The sequence below is a fragment of the Ictalurus punctatus genome, chromosome 5 (genome assembly GCF_001660625.3).
Source record: "Ictalurus punctatus breed USDA103 chromosome 5, Coco_2.0, whole genome shotgun sequence".
Lineage (NCBI taxonomy): Eukaryota > Metazoa > Chordata > Actinopteri > Siluriformes > Ictaluridae > Ictalurus > Ictalurus punctatus.
Genome location: NC_030420.2, coordinates 18,538,782 through 18,556,949, shown reverse-complemented (window position 1 = coordinate 18,556,949; position 18,168 = coordinate 18,538,782). Strand labels below are relative to the sequence as shown.

General features: G+C 37.0%; 1 protein-coding gene across 4 annotated transcripts in view; it reads right to left on the bottom strand.

The window, feature by feature from the left end:
* efna5b (ephrin-A5b) overlaps positions 1-10,667 on the bottom strand; it is a 104,995-nt gene extending 94,328 nt beyond the window's left edge. The window contains exons 1-2 of one of the 4 annotated variants that reach the window (XM_017468506.3): positions 10,649-10,667; positions 8,753-9,014 (exon numbers count right to left, since the gene is read on the bottom strand). In XM_017468506.3, the coding sequence (XP_017323995.1) occupies positions 8,753-8,880 (128 nt within the window). In that variant the 5' untranslated portion in view covers positions 8,881-9,014; positions 10,649-10,667. Of the gene's footprint in view, positions 1-8,752; positions 9,941-10,648 lie in introns of those variants that run through there. The other 3 variants (XM_017468505.3, XM_017468504.3, XM_047155564.2) reach the window with 3 other exon arrangements.
* Positions 10,668-18,168: the final 7,501 nt, after the last annotated feature.

The following is an 18,168-nucleotide window of genomic DNA, read 5'->3' as shown; positions in this document are numbered from 1 at the left end:
AAAATAGTACAGCAGCTGCTGCAATTTACAGCTGTGGCTTGCATTTTGATACCAAATAGCTTATTTCTTTTGCAGGTTTTCCTATTCTTTTTGGCAACATCATTACACCAATAAAAAGACTGGAAAGTCACTGATGGTACACAGCAGATTATAATATTATTTTAGTATGACTCACAATACATTTGCTTTGATTTTCTGCCAGTTTTAAACTCAGAACATTTTTTGACTTCAATTTAAGCTTGAAAAATAACCACAACCCATCAGATGTGGAATAAAACTCGACCTGCCACGTTGCCCTTTTGCACTCAAAAATATGTACCCACTTTTTTTTCCATATTGGGTCAGTGCTAAAGCTAGGGAGAATGTGAAACTCACAGTCATCAGCAGGATCTCTCAGAATGGAGAGACTTTTCAGCTTTAAGCCACTGTCACTCAAGCAGTGTAGCCACAACACTGCGCCCAAATTAAGCAGCTCACTAATAAGACACTCCAGAATACCCCTGAAGAGTATATTACAAAAATGGGAAGGGACAGCCATCACTGATTATGACAGAGAGACGGACAGAGGCTGGTCTCTTTTTTTCTGGAAAAATTAACTCTTAAGGAACAGTGAGCTCAGAAAATAGCAAAAACTAGATTTTTGAAAAGGTAAATGTTTAAAGGTTTTCTATAAACAGACATTGTCTCTATTTTAAAAGAAATAAAGGTCAGCATAATTAAATAGAAAATCGAATAGAAAATAAATATAAATACAAATAGCATTCAAGGCTAAGGAAAACATGTAATTATAACATAGAAACAAAGTAAAACTTTCAAAATATTTTAGAAATTTCTTATTTGCCAAAGCAGTAAAACATAGCAGCACAGTGTACCGGGCAATGCTTATTACCTATATTTAACCCGGGAGCTTAAAGCACTCCAGGGCTCTTCTTCACAGTTAGTCTTATTTATCTCTCATTAGGTACCTAAACTAATGAATTTGAATACTGAAAGTCAGCAGAGGGGATTCTTAAATGGGGAGGGGGAGAAAGGAGATTTTCTTACTGGACAAATAGCTGATGGGATTTTAAGCTTGTTAGTGACTTCACAGCATTACCTCCTGAATGTGGGGGTTAGGAGGAAACATGGGGGGTTAGGAGGAAACTTGGGGGTCTGAATCTCAAGACTTCAGGGACCCTACCTTCAGAGAGACGAAACAAACAAGCTGCAGTCAGTCCCAGTTAAGAAAAAAAAAACGCGAATTGTATTATTGGCATTTCCAGGAGAGCCGAGAGGAACATTACAATTCGAATTCAGTGGTGGTCCACAAAATCAACTGTCCAGTCAACCTAGAAGTAAACTAACACACTTAGTCATATCACATACTGTTAAATATTTACTTAAGAAAGAGGTGCATGCCTTCACAAACGGCAGCCAGCAAGTAATTCTGTAAGACGTGTATCCTCTTTCCTATGCTGTGGTAAATAGCAGATTTAACCAAAATGATGATAGTTAATATTTCCAAAAAGATATCATATTAATACCTCTTTACTACAATCCAACATGTCTGGGCAGGCTTTCAGTTCATTTTTCAGGTCATTTGTGAATCTCTACTTGTAGAACTTGTTTTTTCATTTAAAAACAAAATCCTAATAATAAAAAAACATTCTAGTAAGAAGTAAAATCAGGGGCAGATACAGTAGGAATGTGTGACAGAACACCCCTCTATCTGTCAACCTCCAACCTGCTGTCACTCCTAAAAAGCTTTTACTAGTGGAAGGACAAGAAAAATGTTAAATTCATGAAAAACGCCCTTCCATGGGACCCCAGGCTCTTAGACATCACTTATATTGTGTGATGTTATCAGACATACAGTATATATGTTTAAAAACCTCAAATCGGTGCCACATCTACCTGCCCTCCTTCCCAAAACTACTATATGCACCTCAGGCAAAAGCCTCTACCCACCACTGTGACCTCTTTCCCGTGGCCCTCTAAACACTTGTAGTATAACAAGCAATGTTGCAAGTCCTTCTCTATTCAGTCCTTTCCCCATCTACCCCCCTACACCTCCCTTCTATTTCTCTAAATACATGCATACTTTCGACCCGGGCCACAGAGAGGCGACGGAGAGAGGGAACAATGCTGGCCTTTCAGGCCGACAGAAGGATAGAGCGAGGAAGAGAGGGACCGGGCGCTGGTGTGTGGGAGCCCAGTCAATATTTACAGCACGTTTGGAAGTGAGCCGCTTTGGAGCAAGATACACTTTGCATCCAGAAATGTGAGTTTATTTAGCGACTTCCCGGTCTGTCCATCACAAAATTTGTGGGATAGCATGCTCAATAAATTAAAAAATAAACCATTGCACTTGGTTCCTTAGATCTCTGAACACGGTCGGCTTGAGGTTTTGCAGCACATATTTGAACAGCAACATCCTGAACCAATCATTCTACTATTCAACTGTGAGTCCAAAATGGTGGAATAAAATGACATTCTGGAAACATTTTGGAAATTTTAATAGAGTTACTTATTTAAGTGAAAAGTGTAAATGAAGAATTTCATAACTGCAGCATACTTGCCTAATGAAACTTCCTTATGATCAGACATGGCAGATTGGCATAGGTGTAAACTGTGAGTCTGATTCTGTAGCTGAGAAATACTGTCTTAAATATTGTGTGCAAGTTATATGTAGAGTTGATGGTTTACTAACATTTGACCCTTTCATTTCCTTTCATTTTACTGAAATACTTGAAAGTCATATCAAGTTCCATTCAATACAAATGTGAAATTATATTTCTCTGTACACCTGTCACTGTGGATTAAACACACAAAATGATTTATTTATCTAGCTGATAATGCTAATAAAAACGAAGATACTGTGTAGAGTTTTTGTACAGATATTGTATACAGCAGCACCAACATCAGTACTAAAGAGCAGTCTAAATATATATATATATATATATATATATATATATATATATATATATATATATATATATGTATATATATATATATATGTATATGTATGTATATATATATATATATGTATGTGTATATATATATATATATATATATATATATATATATATATACACACACACACACACACACACACACAAACACACACACACACACACACACACACATATATATATATATATTGATATATACACACACACTCAACAACAATATGGACCAGAAAACCGGGGGGAAAAAACATATATGCATCACTAAATAAAAAATAAAGTACTACTGGCCATACTTTGTCTGTTTATCTGATGTACGAATTATTTACTCTGACAAAAAATGTTCAACTACATACAATGTAATAACCTCTTATGTCAAACACATAAAAGATAGTGCAGTGTTACCACAAAAAAAAACACAAAACAAAAAAGAAATCCATTCTCTGTATAGTTTGAAGCGAATCAGACATGATAAAAGGGAAAGCAGCTGCAGTCCTCCAACACTCGCCCATGTGAAACTAATCCTGGGTAGGCGAAAAGTCGACTCCAGAATCAACCACCACACTGCGATGTCTACACATCACCAGTCATCTTCACTCTGATTTACAGATACAACTTTCAAAGAAATCATCTTATGATACTACTGTAAAATTTTCATATCAATTTTATATCAAAAACACAAAACTATTTATATCATATTTACAAACTTGTATTCCATTTCCTAAAATATACAGTACTGTGCAAACCTTTTAAGCACATGCAAAGAAATGCTGAATAGCAAAGATGGCTTCAAAATAATTTAATGAAATGTTTCTACATTTTATAAAAAATATTGTAAACAGCGGTAAACAGTAGTGAATGAAACAAAGTCGATATTTACTGTGACAAAAACTAAAAATAAAAAGAGTAGTCTCCAGTACAATTAGTGCAGTTTTATAAGGAAATTATCTGTAAATTTTACTGAGCATCTTGCAAAACCAGCCACGGTTCTTCTGGAGACTTTGACTCACACTTGCTTCTTATTTTTGCAGCAAAACCCAGCAGCCTTCATTGTGTTTTTTATCTGAAAAGTGGTCTCTTGCGCAATATGCTGCTTTCTTTGCTAACATACAAACATTTTTCTGTAACATTTAATTTTGTGCTAGAAAACTAATGTTTGGAAATCTAAAATGTTTTTGTACTGACTCGATAATTTAGAAGTCATAAAATAAAAAATCTATAACAAAGTTTGTACTAAAAAATAGGGTGCCTAAACCTTTTGCACTGTACTGTATATATATATATATATATATATATATATATATATATATATATATATATATATATATATATGTGTGTGTGTGTGTGTGTGCGTGTGTTTGTGTGTGTGTGTGTTGTGTGTCAAGCTCTGCTTGATCTTGTTTTCACAACATTTAGCATACATATTTGGTTTTAAGGTACGTGAGCTGTTATATTTTATTTAATTTTTTAAAAACTTTCTATTCGTATAATACCTCTAGCCTAGCTCCTTGTTGTTACATATTTCACAATCGAAAGTTCAAACGCTTTTAAAAATTCAGACAGTGTTTTATTATTTCAGTTTGATACAAAAGAATCAATTACAGTTTTCAAAAGTATAACTGGAATATCATATATAATATGTCATGTTTAAAAGACAGGGCTCTAAGTGCAGTTATTTTGTTTTTAAAAAACCAGGGAGAGAACAGAGATGGACCAAAACTCAAAATAGAAGCAGTGCAAGAACTTCTAATTAGTATCAGTATCAGTATTGAGCCGATACCAGCAAAAAAAAATGTTGGATGAAATCAGAGAAAACATATCAGATATCGGGTCCTGTAACAAACAGCAAAGTTTGTAATTGGAATAGAAATAGCATTTGGATTTGGAATATCCATATTTGGAAAATAAATGGAACTGGAAGTTTTTACATATGAAGAGACATATGAAGTTTTTTTCTTTTGTTACTATTAATTTAGGATTAATTAATTGTTATTATAAATATACTTATATACTTAAATTATTATATTTAGAATATTTTACAGTGTAGGTGATTTTTGTGTGAGAGTTTAACTGTGAAGTGATTCAGTTAAAAAAAAACAGAAAGAAAAAACATGTTAAAGCTTAATAGTTTTTTAAGGAAACAATATCAGACGGCTCCATCTATATGCATATCAGAAAAGAAAAAGTAGTCTCATTCCACTTCTACTTCTAATGCTAAATGCTGGTGTCAAACTTTGCTACCAATTGAAAATGTTTCATTTTAATATGTTTTGATTCTATAAACACAGACATTTTTTATATTGGTCATTTACAGTTTCGTCTTTTTTTCTTTCATAACTTTTGATATATCAGTTGTTTAAGTAATTCACAGCACACTCACTGAATGACTAACTATGTGGCTATTCAGGTTCTATTACTGGGTGCTAAGCAACTGTGTAATTTTGTTTAGTTATTATTTTGCAATAGAGTCAAATTGGAGCCTGCTTTTGCTCTCACATACACTATGAAAGATGTGGTGGGAAAACGGCAATGTTTGGGTGAAGGACAGCACCATGTGCGATACCAGGTCACCTTGACAAAAAAAAACAACAACAGCGGGTTCAACAGAATTTTTTTAACTTGAAAAGAGCTTATCTTTACACTTGCATTTCAATAAAAGGCCTACCATATGTGATGTTTTGATTTACGATGTGACAAAACAGGAAGGATATTTTCTCAAATGCTCAGATTAATTGTGCATTTTCTGCTGTGCGTCATAAATACATAAAATGAGCTCATTTGTCACTGGATCGTCACAGAACATTCTAATAAGTAAGCACACTAACACATTACAGCTGAATACATGTTGCTGCCCTGTGAACATATGACCCCTGTGTTCAGGTCCTCAATGGTTATGAAACGCAGCCAAAAGGCTGAGAAAGAGGCAAAGTAAAATCATATTCATTAATTTTCTCAGCCCAGCATGGTGTTGGGAACCAGAGAGAGTCACGGCGACTAGGGAGAAAAAGGCCCTCCAGCCCTCTTCACTGGGCACTTCTTAAGCATGGGAAAAGTCCAAAATGTGTCCCTTCACTACGGCCATTAAGAATAGCAGTGGGAATCAGCTGAGTAATTAAAGCAGTTAGCAGTTCAGATCTGCAGCAGAGGTGTGAGAATAACAAAGCCAGCACCTGGAGAGCACCAACAAGGTGAAGACAAAAAAAACGCTTGACTAATAATAGATTTCAGAGTATCCAAATTAACGATAGCTGAAAGCAAGCCCGAGTAATTCAATACATTTTTATAATTAGTATGAAGTACCAAAATGGTGGTTTCAATATTTTTGCGTCTATATTGAGGACACCAAGTGGTTGACTACATTTGAGATTCTCCAGACAGACACTATAAGGCTCATACACAGGCACATGTTCTTTAGTCTGCTCCTTAGATTGTACAGTCATGCTCACTATTCACTTGTGCGTATGAGCCTTTATTCCTCACAAACAAAAACAAAAAAGTGTTACTGTAGTGTATATAAATACGGTAGCACTAAACCACTATTCATTCATTCAACCATTCTTGTATGAGGCGTCTTCATTTGCGCAGTCATTGAGAACTGGGCAAACTTAAAAACTGTATAGAACAAAAGTTTACCTAAGGACAATTTCTGAATTCTCCATACACATTCTTCAGAAAAAAACAACGCAGTTACATTATTATTATTATTATTATTATTATTATTATTATTATTATTATTATGCAGCTTTTTCAGTAAGCTACTGTACTCGCCAGCACATCTGGAGTAAATTGCTTTTTCTCGACAGAGCCGCCAGTCAACTGGGCTGAAAAAAATGTTGACTCTAATGAAAGTGTGTCTATCAGCATAATGTATCAGATTAAACTTGACTTTGCATTGCTGTGTTTGAACAAAGTGGTGCATAAATAAACACTGCTCAAAGCATGGGAGACATACTGACCACCAAACTCCAGCAAGGGCACCCAAACACACACTCACAGACACAGGTACTATACAGGGAAATTATTCACATTCTGCAAATATAAGCCAATTAAAAGTTTAAAAAATTGTTTCCACTTTTTTGTAAACATATTATAGGGTAGTTAAATTAGGGTTAAAAGTTTAAAACGTTCAAATATAAAACTTTTTTTCTTCACAGCATAGTTAACTTTGGACACTGAGGACCATGTCACAAAACTGACAGTTTTCATGAAAATAATGACTAATTACTAACATATTGTACTGAACTGGCTTTAAATAAACAAGATATATTGCGTAATAACAGTGGATTCATTAGCAGGGGACTATACCTGGGCTTGAGACACTGTATAACATCTTGTTACGTAGTTCATTTGATCAAAACGGGTAAAATATGATAAATTACGCCTTAATGATTCATTATTTAAATACTAAATTAGTATATACTCTGTATATGGATTAGACTTCAGGCTGGACTGTAAATTAGAAGAGTCTTGTGACGCTCAGCGGCTTCCACCTCTCTGTCCGAGTCATTTCTTTTCAAACGAGTCATTTATACTATTAAAGTGACCACGCGGTTAAAGAACAGTGAAGAATATGGAAAGTAAGATAAAAATGAATTTTTCTTTCGTGTTTAGTGACTTTCTCATGAATTTTGCAGCAAGAGTTGTATTTTAGCTTACTTTACTTACTGTAGCGATGAGACAAGACGACGACGATAAACAGATGAAATAAAAAGTCATTAGCATATTTTAAGTTTTAAAACAATAGGTTACGAATTACCTAAAGCTTCAAATGTACTTTTTTGTTTGCCCGAGTCGGATATGTGAGGACGGTGTGGAAATAAATCTATATAGAAAATGTTGTTTAGGCTTTAAGATGTGAAATTCAGTCAGTAAACCTCAACTAGGCAGTGCTCGGCTTTAACCTGGATCAGCCATGTAAACAAAGTTCACTAACAGGATTCACACTAAACATTTCAAACCACCTTATGAATATTTGTCTTTTCTGCGCTTTTGCAGATATTTTATCTCTTCATATTAGATATAAAGAACATTACCACTATAAATAAACGTCCCAGCGTTTACATATCAAAACTGGGGTTAAAATCATGCAGCTGAGTTGTATGTAGCATAAATTTCATTAGTGTCAGTTTATATATATATATATATATATATATATATATATATATATATATATATATATATATATATACACACACACTCCTGAAATATCACAACATGAAGTCCAGATTAATGAATGAATGATTTTGTAACCTACACATGCCCCTTTACTCCACAACCGCTCAGAACCCCTTCTATAATCGCTGATCAGTGATCCATGCCGAACAAGATCATCACGGTTAAAAGAAATTATCCTACGTGTGGTGTGAAATTATGCAGACTGCTGTATCTTGGTGCAACACTGATAACTGAAAGCTGCATCTTGTGTTTATGTTGTTGTTGTTGTTGTTGTTATTGTTATTGTTATTAAAGGAGTAGCAGGCGCGCGGCAGTCAAGTCAGCGCGCGTAGTATGAATGAACACCTCGCGTATTCCGTTAACTCTTGTAGGGTTGAACTGACACTTCCGTCTTTAAATTACCACCTAGTGTTAAATAACTGTGTAAATACAGACGGACTGCATTCCCACTGTGTATATTAAACATTTTTCTCTAGTGCAACACACGCGCGTGACCTAGGCTACAAGCAACCTAAGGGCGATTTTCACCCTTTGTTTTAAACCTTGTGATCGCGAAAGTAAAAGTTTGCTCGAGCTTGTTCACACACTGTCCGTGCATTTAGGAGAGAATACACGAAGAGGAGCCTTCTCACCTGGGGTTTGTGCGGTTCCAGTAGACAGCGTATCGGTCGGCCATCACCTTGGAGCTCGGCTCTTGGCTCAGGACACACATCCACAGCAGCACACACATGAACAGCACCATTTCCACTTGCAGCATCATTACAGCCGAGATCTGCGTTTTATTCCTTTCTCTTAAAAAGCCCAAAGCGGGAGTGCTGCTGTGCTATCAGCTTTGCTTTCTTTCTCAGTCACGTTTCAGTTTGTGTTTACAGTGGCCTCGATGTCCTCAGCGCACTGTCGGGTTCGTATAAACAAAGACAAACATAGAGTAGAAAAATGTGGAAAATGTCCAGAAGATCGTTTATTTAAAAATAATAATAATAATAATAAAAATAATAATAATAATAATAATAATAATAATAATAATCAGGCACGGCGCACAGAATAGAAGAAATTAGACCTGCAAAATGCCGGGCAGCTTATGTATAAAAATCGGCCACAGTCCATGGGATGTCTGGTTTCGACTTTAAGCGTTGGCGCTGCCTCGTAACTTCACCGGAGCAACCATCTCTCTCTCTCTCTCTCTCTCTCTCTCTCTCTCTCTCTCTCTCTCAGCAGCAGCGGCACAGCACATGCACGTCCAGTAGCAGTGACAGCTCTCACGAGCAAAATAAACTGACCTTGTGTAACAGTACAGCAACCCTTAGAGCATGTTTCAGTCCGGCCAAATCAAAGAGAACCTTTCCCTTTCTGCAGCCTGCTAGATGTGTATGAGTACTCGTGGTCGCTTCGTAGGAAAAATCACAAGGCTGCGCGCGCGTGCGTGCGTGTGTGTTCGTGCGCGCGTGCGTGCGTGCGTGTGTGTCTCAAGAGAAAAAAAAGCAACCCGGCGTCACGGGATATCAGCGCTTTGGGATAACTTTTAAAATGCCATTCTCTGTTGAAAGTGTAGCTCGTTTTTGTCTCTCTGCTTCCTCAAACACGCACGCCAAAAAAAACAACCAACATAAACAACCGAAAAGTAGTGTCACGGAGGAGATGGGGAGGAGTCGCCCGGCCCGCCTGAGAGTCTATCAGCTACGATCACACCCGAAGTCCGAATACCATTCCAGCGCGTCATGCTAATCATCAGCCACGTACCGGAACAGCTCGTTATTCAGCACCGTGCTTCTGCGCGCTCTCTCTCTCTCCCTCTCTCTCTCTCTCTCTCTCTCTCTCTCTCTGTGGAGGTGGAGGAGGAGGAGGCTACGCGACGGTCAGCTGGAAAGACTGATGAGAGATTCGGTTTGGGGAGGACAAAAAGCAGCACCATTGGTCCAAATGATGAGGCGTTACAACGGGGAGAGGGAATCTCTTCTCTAACCTTGACATAATTCAATTAATAAAAGGTACCACAGAGAGAGAGAGAGAGAGAGAGAGAGAGAGAAGCCTGTGTTATTTTCTGCAATCTAAAGTACAGTGGTTTCTGTTTTAGCAGAGTGGGCGATCATTATTTTAATGAGGCAAGCTATTATTTGAGGCTCCTTCCCACATAATAAACGCGCGGACCACGCTGTTGATTATGAACAGCTTTGAATTAGCATTCATTAATACTGAAGATCTGGAGAATGTTTTAGTTGCTCAGCTTTTCAGGTGTAGGCTACCTGAATCACATGGTCTTTCAACATCAGTGTATTTACTGCCTCATAATCGAATTATTTCAATGCATTATGTACCCTATTCAGTGCACCATTGCATGTTGCATTACATTAGATGCACATTTTTTGTTTCCCCGCTCTATAAAACACTTGATTGTGCCAAGCGAAGTGATCCCCAAGCGAGGGATTGACTTGAGAACCACTGCTTTCAACTATATAACTGGACTCATATTATTTTAAGTGCTCTTTAACAACACTGAGTTACCCTGGAAACAGAGAAAGCATACCCACCTACATACACACAATTTCACAGAAGTAGGCTACTTCGTGTCTGTATTAGCTAACCTAACATGCTGTTGGTGCTGCTGTTGCACTTGTTGCGTTTTAAAGCAGATGATCTGCACTGCGCATGCGCAGCTTTGCGCCCCCTCGCGGAAACGTGGCGAAGTGATACGCACAACTCGAACACAGTGAGTTAGGCTAACAAACATTATGGAGAGATTGTATATTTCAAACAAAATAAAACAAGGATTAAATGTACCTTTATAATGTGTATGCAAGATCATATGTACACAAACCAAGGTCTGAAAAGTTTGTTCACCACTCTAACAGTTAAATAATCGTTGAACTGTTTGCTGTGTAGGCTGCACGGCTGTTTAACTGGGAGTGAATTCAGTGTAAATAAAGTGGCAGAGGTTAAAGATATTCAAAGGAGTTATGAATGATAAACAGCTGAAAGACAGAGAGATGTAGCTGTATTGCGTTCCATTGTCTTGCATTGCAAATATTGCATTATAAAGTAGTAGATTTCATAAGCTTGTGGATTTACTGTTCTGGCTCAACCAATCTTTTTTTAACAGAATAAATGCTATGGTAGATTTGTACTGTGGAACAAGTAGATCTCAGCACGCTGTGTGTGTTAAGCCTCAGGGGATTGGTGGACATTCACCTCCCTTAATTATAGCCTGCACCATGCCTCCTCCACTCCTCCACTCCAGCCAGCGGAAGCAGGGGGGATGTATGAGGTCATCACGTTGACGCCTTCATCACTGCCTTTTCCCAAGCACAGAATTTTGTTTTGTACTTTTTTGTACTTTTTTTGTGGCCAGGAAGTAGATCTCATGAAAATATTTGGATGTAATATTTTCTTTAGAAGCTCATGCTCAGGCCATGAAAATCTCCAGGAGACAGGCAGTGAAATCTGTAATATTAAACTGAACCAGCTGTCTTACAATGAAAATTTAATTGCTTTAAGATGAAAACATTGTGACATTCATATTTTGTATTTTATTATATTTTATTATCGAATTTTTAAATCAATGTACATTTGCATTTGAACACTGGTTCTCTGCTCTCAGCATCATATTTATATGCATAACCATTGATCGGCAGTCAAATCTTTTCTCACACATTTCTCATGGACCAGTTTATATCTGTTTCATATTAAATAAGTATGGAATTGCAAATGCAATTATTTGAACAGTAACGCTGGATTTCACAAAGAATTAAGTAGTGTATCACAACAGTGTAGGAAAGCAGTGTTTACTCATTTTTACCTGGTATGAGGAAAATTATGGAAAACTGTCAAATTTGGGCAATGCTGTATTAAAAATCATGTATCACATTTAAAGGGATGTGCTGTAGATTCGGAGGAGTAGGGATACTGTTGGACACTGTTCAGCTGACACTGTTGAAATACCTGTCTGATCCAGTCCCTACTGCCATATTCAGGACTCCTTGTGCAAGCTATAGAGAAGCACTTATCATTGCAATGCCACAAGTCAGATCTGCTGGTGATCATTTGTATACAAATCACAGGCCATGCTGTAATGCTGCCTTCGTCAAGACAATGGAGTCATTGTGAAAGAGGATCTGGGTGGCACTTCTGCACATTGCCCTGCAGTGCACTGAGACACAGGCAAACACAAACATACGCGTGCAATGTGTGCCTGAGCCAAAAAGCTCAACACAACACAATGCATAACTCAGAGAATGTCGAAAGCCTCACTCTGAATTTTCTGCTGTGCTTTCCATCGATTGTCTCATGTAAATGATTAATGGTCAGGGTGGCAGGGAGAAGAATGGAGGGCTTAAAGCCCATAAAGTGACCCTCTGGATATTGCATCATACAAGTAAGGCTGTATAGACAAATATACTAGTCCTAAATTCCTAACGCTGTTGAAGAGGAAACAAATTACATACTTATAATCATGCTGTTCTCATATCTGTTTAAAGAATGCTGCTCAGCACATTGAAATTTAAATAATTTATTTAAGTAAATAACTATTAGAAACACTGCAGCTGAAAATGTAATTATTACAAAAAGACTGAACAAGCTATTATCCATGTGATTAAACCTAAAATACAAATATTATAGTATATATTTATTTCCATAGCATACAGACAGCTGCCATCTTTCCAATCACTCCACCACATAAGATATTCTTTCTCAGAAAGTATCTGCTTGTGCTCACATCAGCTAAAGGTTGGACTCCTTGTTTTCGCCTGTCTGTTTCCAATTCCAGTCCTTTGCCGATATTGGAGTAGATATTTTAATATAGCACCAAATGCACCAAAACCCAACAAGCAATTCAGACTTACATCCTACACCAGAGGAGGTTATATGGTTAGGCCAAGCTGTGAAAGTGGCAGAAAATCAAAAAGATGTTCTAATTGGATATGTTTGCTCAGACAATCCTTTCTGCTGAATGTTGATAATGAAGAGGCATGCACAGCAGCTGTTAGTTCTCACTTTGTGCTGTGCTAGGAAGAAAAAAAGACTAGTTGTCAGGCCTATAAGACATAAAGTGTTTTTTTCCAGAATCAAGGCAACTTTGAAGTGCATATCAATTTGTCTTGCAAGAATTTTTTTCCCTTTGTTAAAGAGACAGATCACTGATCACTGGTGAATATGTCCTCCTCGTCATGGCCATCTTTATACATACTTACTAAAATTCTCTGCTTTTGGTAACCATATAATCGAGTCTACGATACAACAAACTCTAGCACATTACTTGCACTTGAAAGTGTGTGTAACATAACATGTATATACTGTACATAGCATGCATGAGAACCATCATATATATATATATATATATATATATATATATATATATATATATATATATATATATATATATATATATATATTAGTATATACTTGATACATATGTTTAATTAAACAGGCTTTTTCCACATCGGTGGATTTCCTGGGCCCCCACCTGGTCTGGACCTAAGACATCTTTATTAGTTGTTCCGCTGTGGCTGTGAGGTTAAGTACATGGGCTCTATATAAAAGTATTTTGATGTGTCCCAGCAAGTTTATAAAATTTTGCTAATTACATATTGTCTTCTCAGTTCAGTTGTTCTTCCCAGTTCTTTCAACTACATATTCCATTCATAAAGATTGCCCAGGTCAACAACAGTGGTCAGCAACAGTAACCACACACATCTTGAGACAGGTTACAGTCTTTATTAGGACCTCACTGAGTATGAATGAAACTGCATGCTCTGATCTAGCAGAGCACATGTATTAACTCATGCCTGTATTTACAGCTGCTCCATTTCAGCACTACACACTGGCCCTTAGAGGCCCAGATATAATTTCTCTCCATTTAATACAATCTCCCTGGACTCATCTGCTACATTCACAAGCAAGTCTTACTTTTTGCCCACAGTGCAATCCCTCTGCAGGCTAAATGCTTACTTGGCCTGGAATAATGGAGTTTGATTCTGTATGTCAGCTTGTGATGCATGGAAAGGGATTACCATTGCACTCATTATGCAACTGAGCTTCTCCAGCTGCTTATACTCCTTACTGCTGACCCCTCTCTGTCTGTCTGTCTGTGTGTGTGTGTGTGTGTGTGTGTGTGTGTGTGTGTGTGTGTGTGTGTGTGTGTGTGTGTGTGTGTGTGTGTGTGTGTGTGAGAGAGAGAGAGAGAGAGAGAGAGAGACTTGTTATATGAAGTAGCAGGAAGTGTAGTTGTATTATATATTTATATGTATTATATATGTATTATAATATACACTCATCAGCCACTTTTAGGAACATCTGTGCTATTGCTTGTTGATGTAATTATCCTATCATTCGGTGTGGGTGCAGGTTTTCATTCCAACCAAGCAGAAACAGGTGGAATCAGATGTGGCTTCTGTTTCAATGGAATGAAAACCTGCACCATCACTGACCCTTTGCTGATAAGATTGGACACCCCTGAAATAGATAATGTATCAAAACAGGTACAAATACAGATACAGATATGTATAAGTGGCACCCTACTCGGTTTGTTTGGTTTTTTTTTAAAGAAAGCTTGTCAGGAAGGTCAATTTTCATTATTAAGGGCACCTGGTTAAGACTAGAGGTCTACTTTGGTACAAGAAGGTTTTCACATTCATGTGAGCTCAAAATTGTTCAGATATTAATCACGTGGGACAAGCAAAGACCATGATCATTAAAATGAATGTGCTATATTTTTAGCATTTATTCTTTCATCTTTAGCAATTGCATGGTCAGGAACACGGTGGTTTAAATTAGACTACAAGTTTGTATATTTTGGTAAATAGGAACAACTAAATGGGAATATCACTAGAAAATATCATAGCAAAAATAACACAGTCCCTTACACATTTCTAGTTGAGATAAATTATGAAATAAAGTGATGTACCTCAGTCTGAGGAACTGTCTTGAATTCATAGATCTTACTGACAGTGTTGGCATTTTTACCCTTTTAAGTTACCCCCATTTTGGGTTTAGATTTAAATACAAAATGGATATTTGGAGATCTAAACAGATACAAAGGATATTGTGTGACACCCATAACTTGCCTGGTTTCCTACAGGATGTCTGGGTTGTCTCGTTTCCTCCCACCTCCACCTACCAAAAACATGCCAGAAAGTGGATTTGCTTCTGTAAATTGCCCCTAGATGTGAATGAGTGTGTGAGTGTATATATGTGTGGTGCCCTGCAATGGACTGGTGTCCCAGCCAGGGTGTGTTCCCTCTTCGACGTCACTGTTCACAGGTTCCAGATCCACCATGACCCTGACCTGGATAAAATGATTACTGGTGAATGAAGGAGTATGAATGAATTCCATTTTAATTACATATTATTATCTTGGGTTTGCAAAACTGCATTTGGGATTGCAATGATATGTACTGGATCTTAATTTCTTCTAGTAATAATGGATTTAATCAAGGTCTCATTATTGTGACTTTAAAAAAAAAAAATAGGATAGAATATCTTTAAATCAAGCAGCATGGATCCTCTGGGTTCTCCAGTTTCCCACCACCTTCCAAAAACATGCTGGCAGGTGGATTGGCAACTCCCTTAGGTAAGAATGAATATGTGAATGTGTGTAGGCATGGTGCCCTACAATGGGACTGGCGTACTATTATGGGTGTATTATTCACCTCACACCCAGTGTTCCCGCGATAAAATGAAGAGATTATCTCACTATAATCACAAACTCCTCTTTTTGAAGTCAACAATAAAAAAGTACATATAGATTCTGCTATAATACCATTTCTACTTCATTATATAAAATGATCCAGTCATCAACAGGACAATATTTATAAGCAGCCCTGTTCAAAGTAGGCAAGCGAAAGAATATTAGCTTTTATTGCAGTTCCTCTCAAAGAAGAATAATCTCTAATTAATACAAATTTAGATTTCTCACAGTGACTACATCGCCATGATAAACTATCTTTTGTGCTTAGCCTTGGCTCACACATGGAATTAAAACTATACATCACTGATCAAAAGCAAATAACATACAAATGTGATTATAATGGTATATATCTATAGTATTTCATAATACTGTCAGCAGAATACTGATGAATTTCCTTAGGTTTCAAGGCAGCATTCAAATTATGACCAGTCAAACCATAATTTGAATTATGACTGACAGCACAATGCAATAAGGGCTTAGCTACTAGCACATTGCTGTAAGGTCAAATGAGAACAATGCCATGCCAAACCTTCTCTTTAATGTCCTTAAGCGTCTTTTTATGTGTAACATTTTATATTTAATTTCAAAATTTATTTTTAAGATCCTAGGGATTTATCTCCAAATTAAGAAATGGAATGGTGGATCACATAATTTTTGGTCTGATATTATCAGCGGTTCTTCATACATATCTCCAGCATATCTGTAACTCCATACCTCTTTAAAGTGAGAACATTAAAATACTTCCAAGAGGCCAAGACAAACACCTTACAGATTTCACGCTAGACTTTGATAGCACTGTTCCCTGCCATAATTTGTCATTCATTTTTCATGTGTCTATACTCTTGCTCTTTGTAACCCCTTGTACACCTTGTACAGAAAGGCCTGTAATTATTTAACCCCTGTGTAATGTTACACACCCAGTGTTCATGGGTCTGGTAGACCTGCTGCATTATTTGTATTTTAAAATAATACAATCATAAGTTATGCAGAAATACTCAACAAATGTTTACTCCATCTCATTTACAGTGCTGTGAAAAAGTATTTGGCCCCATCCTGATTTCTTCTGTTTTTGTGTATATCTCATACTAAATTGTTTCAGAAATTAAAACAAATTCATAAACAAAAAGATAAAAACAATGCTATTTATTGAAGCAAAAAAGTTATCCAATACCAGCTGGGCCAGTGTGAAAATGTATTTTCCCCCTTAGTTACTAATTACCCAAATCAATGAAGCTGCTTTCACAATAGGGTTCAGCTGGACTAGATGCAACCAGGCCTGATTACTGCAAACCCTGTTCAATCAAATCAACACTTTTTCAACAGCATGGAGTTGGTTAAACAGTCTTACCCAGTAACACACTATGCTGAAATTAAAAGAAATTCCAGATATCATGAGGGAGAAAGTGATTGAAATACATTAGTATGGGAATGGTTAAAAAGCTATTTCAAAGGCTTTGGAACCCCAAAGAACAACAATGAGAGCCATAATCGCCAAATGGAAAAAGTCATCACAGTAGTGTACCTTCCCAGAAGTGTCCAGTCTTCCAAAATTCCTCCAAGAGCACAGCAAGTACTCTTCCAGGAAGTCCCAAAAGATCCAAGGACAACATCAAATGACTTACAGACCTCTCTTGCATCAATAAAGGTCACTGTTCATGACTCCACTATCAGAAAGACACTGGACATAAATGGCATCAAGAGCGAGGTGAAAACCACTGATAACCCAGAAGAACATTAAGGCTTGTCTAAATTTTGCCAAAACACACTTTGATGATCCTCAAACTTTTTAGGAGAATGTTCTGTGGACTGATGAGTCAAAAGTGAAACTTTTTGGAAGTCAGGAGTCTCGTTACATCTGGCGTAAACCAAACACCAAATTCCATAAAAAGAACATCATACCTACAGTCAAGCATGGTGGTGGAAGTGTGATGGTGTGGGGATGCTTAGCTGCTTTAAGGCCTGGGCAACTTGCAATAATTGAGGGAAACCTGAATTCTGCTCTCTACCAGAAAATCCTAAAGGGGAATGTCTGGTCTTCATTCCATGAGTTGAAATTCAAGTGCAAGTGGATTATGCAGCAAGACAATGATCCAAAGCATAGGAGTAAATCCTAGTCCAAGAAGTAAGTGAACATCTGATCTCGGAAGTGTTTGGTTGCAGTTATTGCTGCCAGATTTTTAAGAAGTTTAAAGGGACCTTAGGTTTTTCACATTGTTGATGGGTGTTTGATAACTTTTTTTGCTTCTATAAAATAAAACTGCATTGTGTGTTTACTCAGGTTTCCTTTGTTTTATGTTGTATTTCGTTTGAAGATCTAAAATTATTTACTATGAGATATACACAAAAACAAAAGAAATCAGCAAAGCA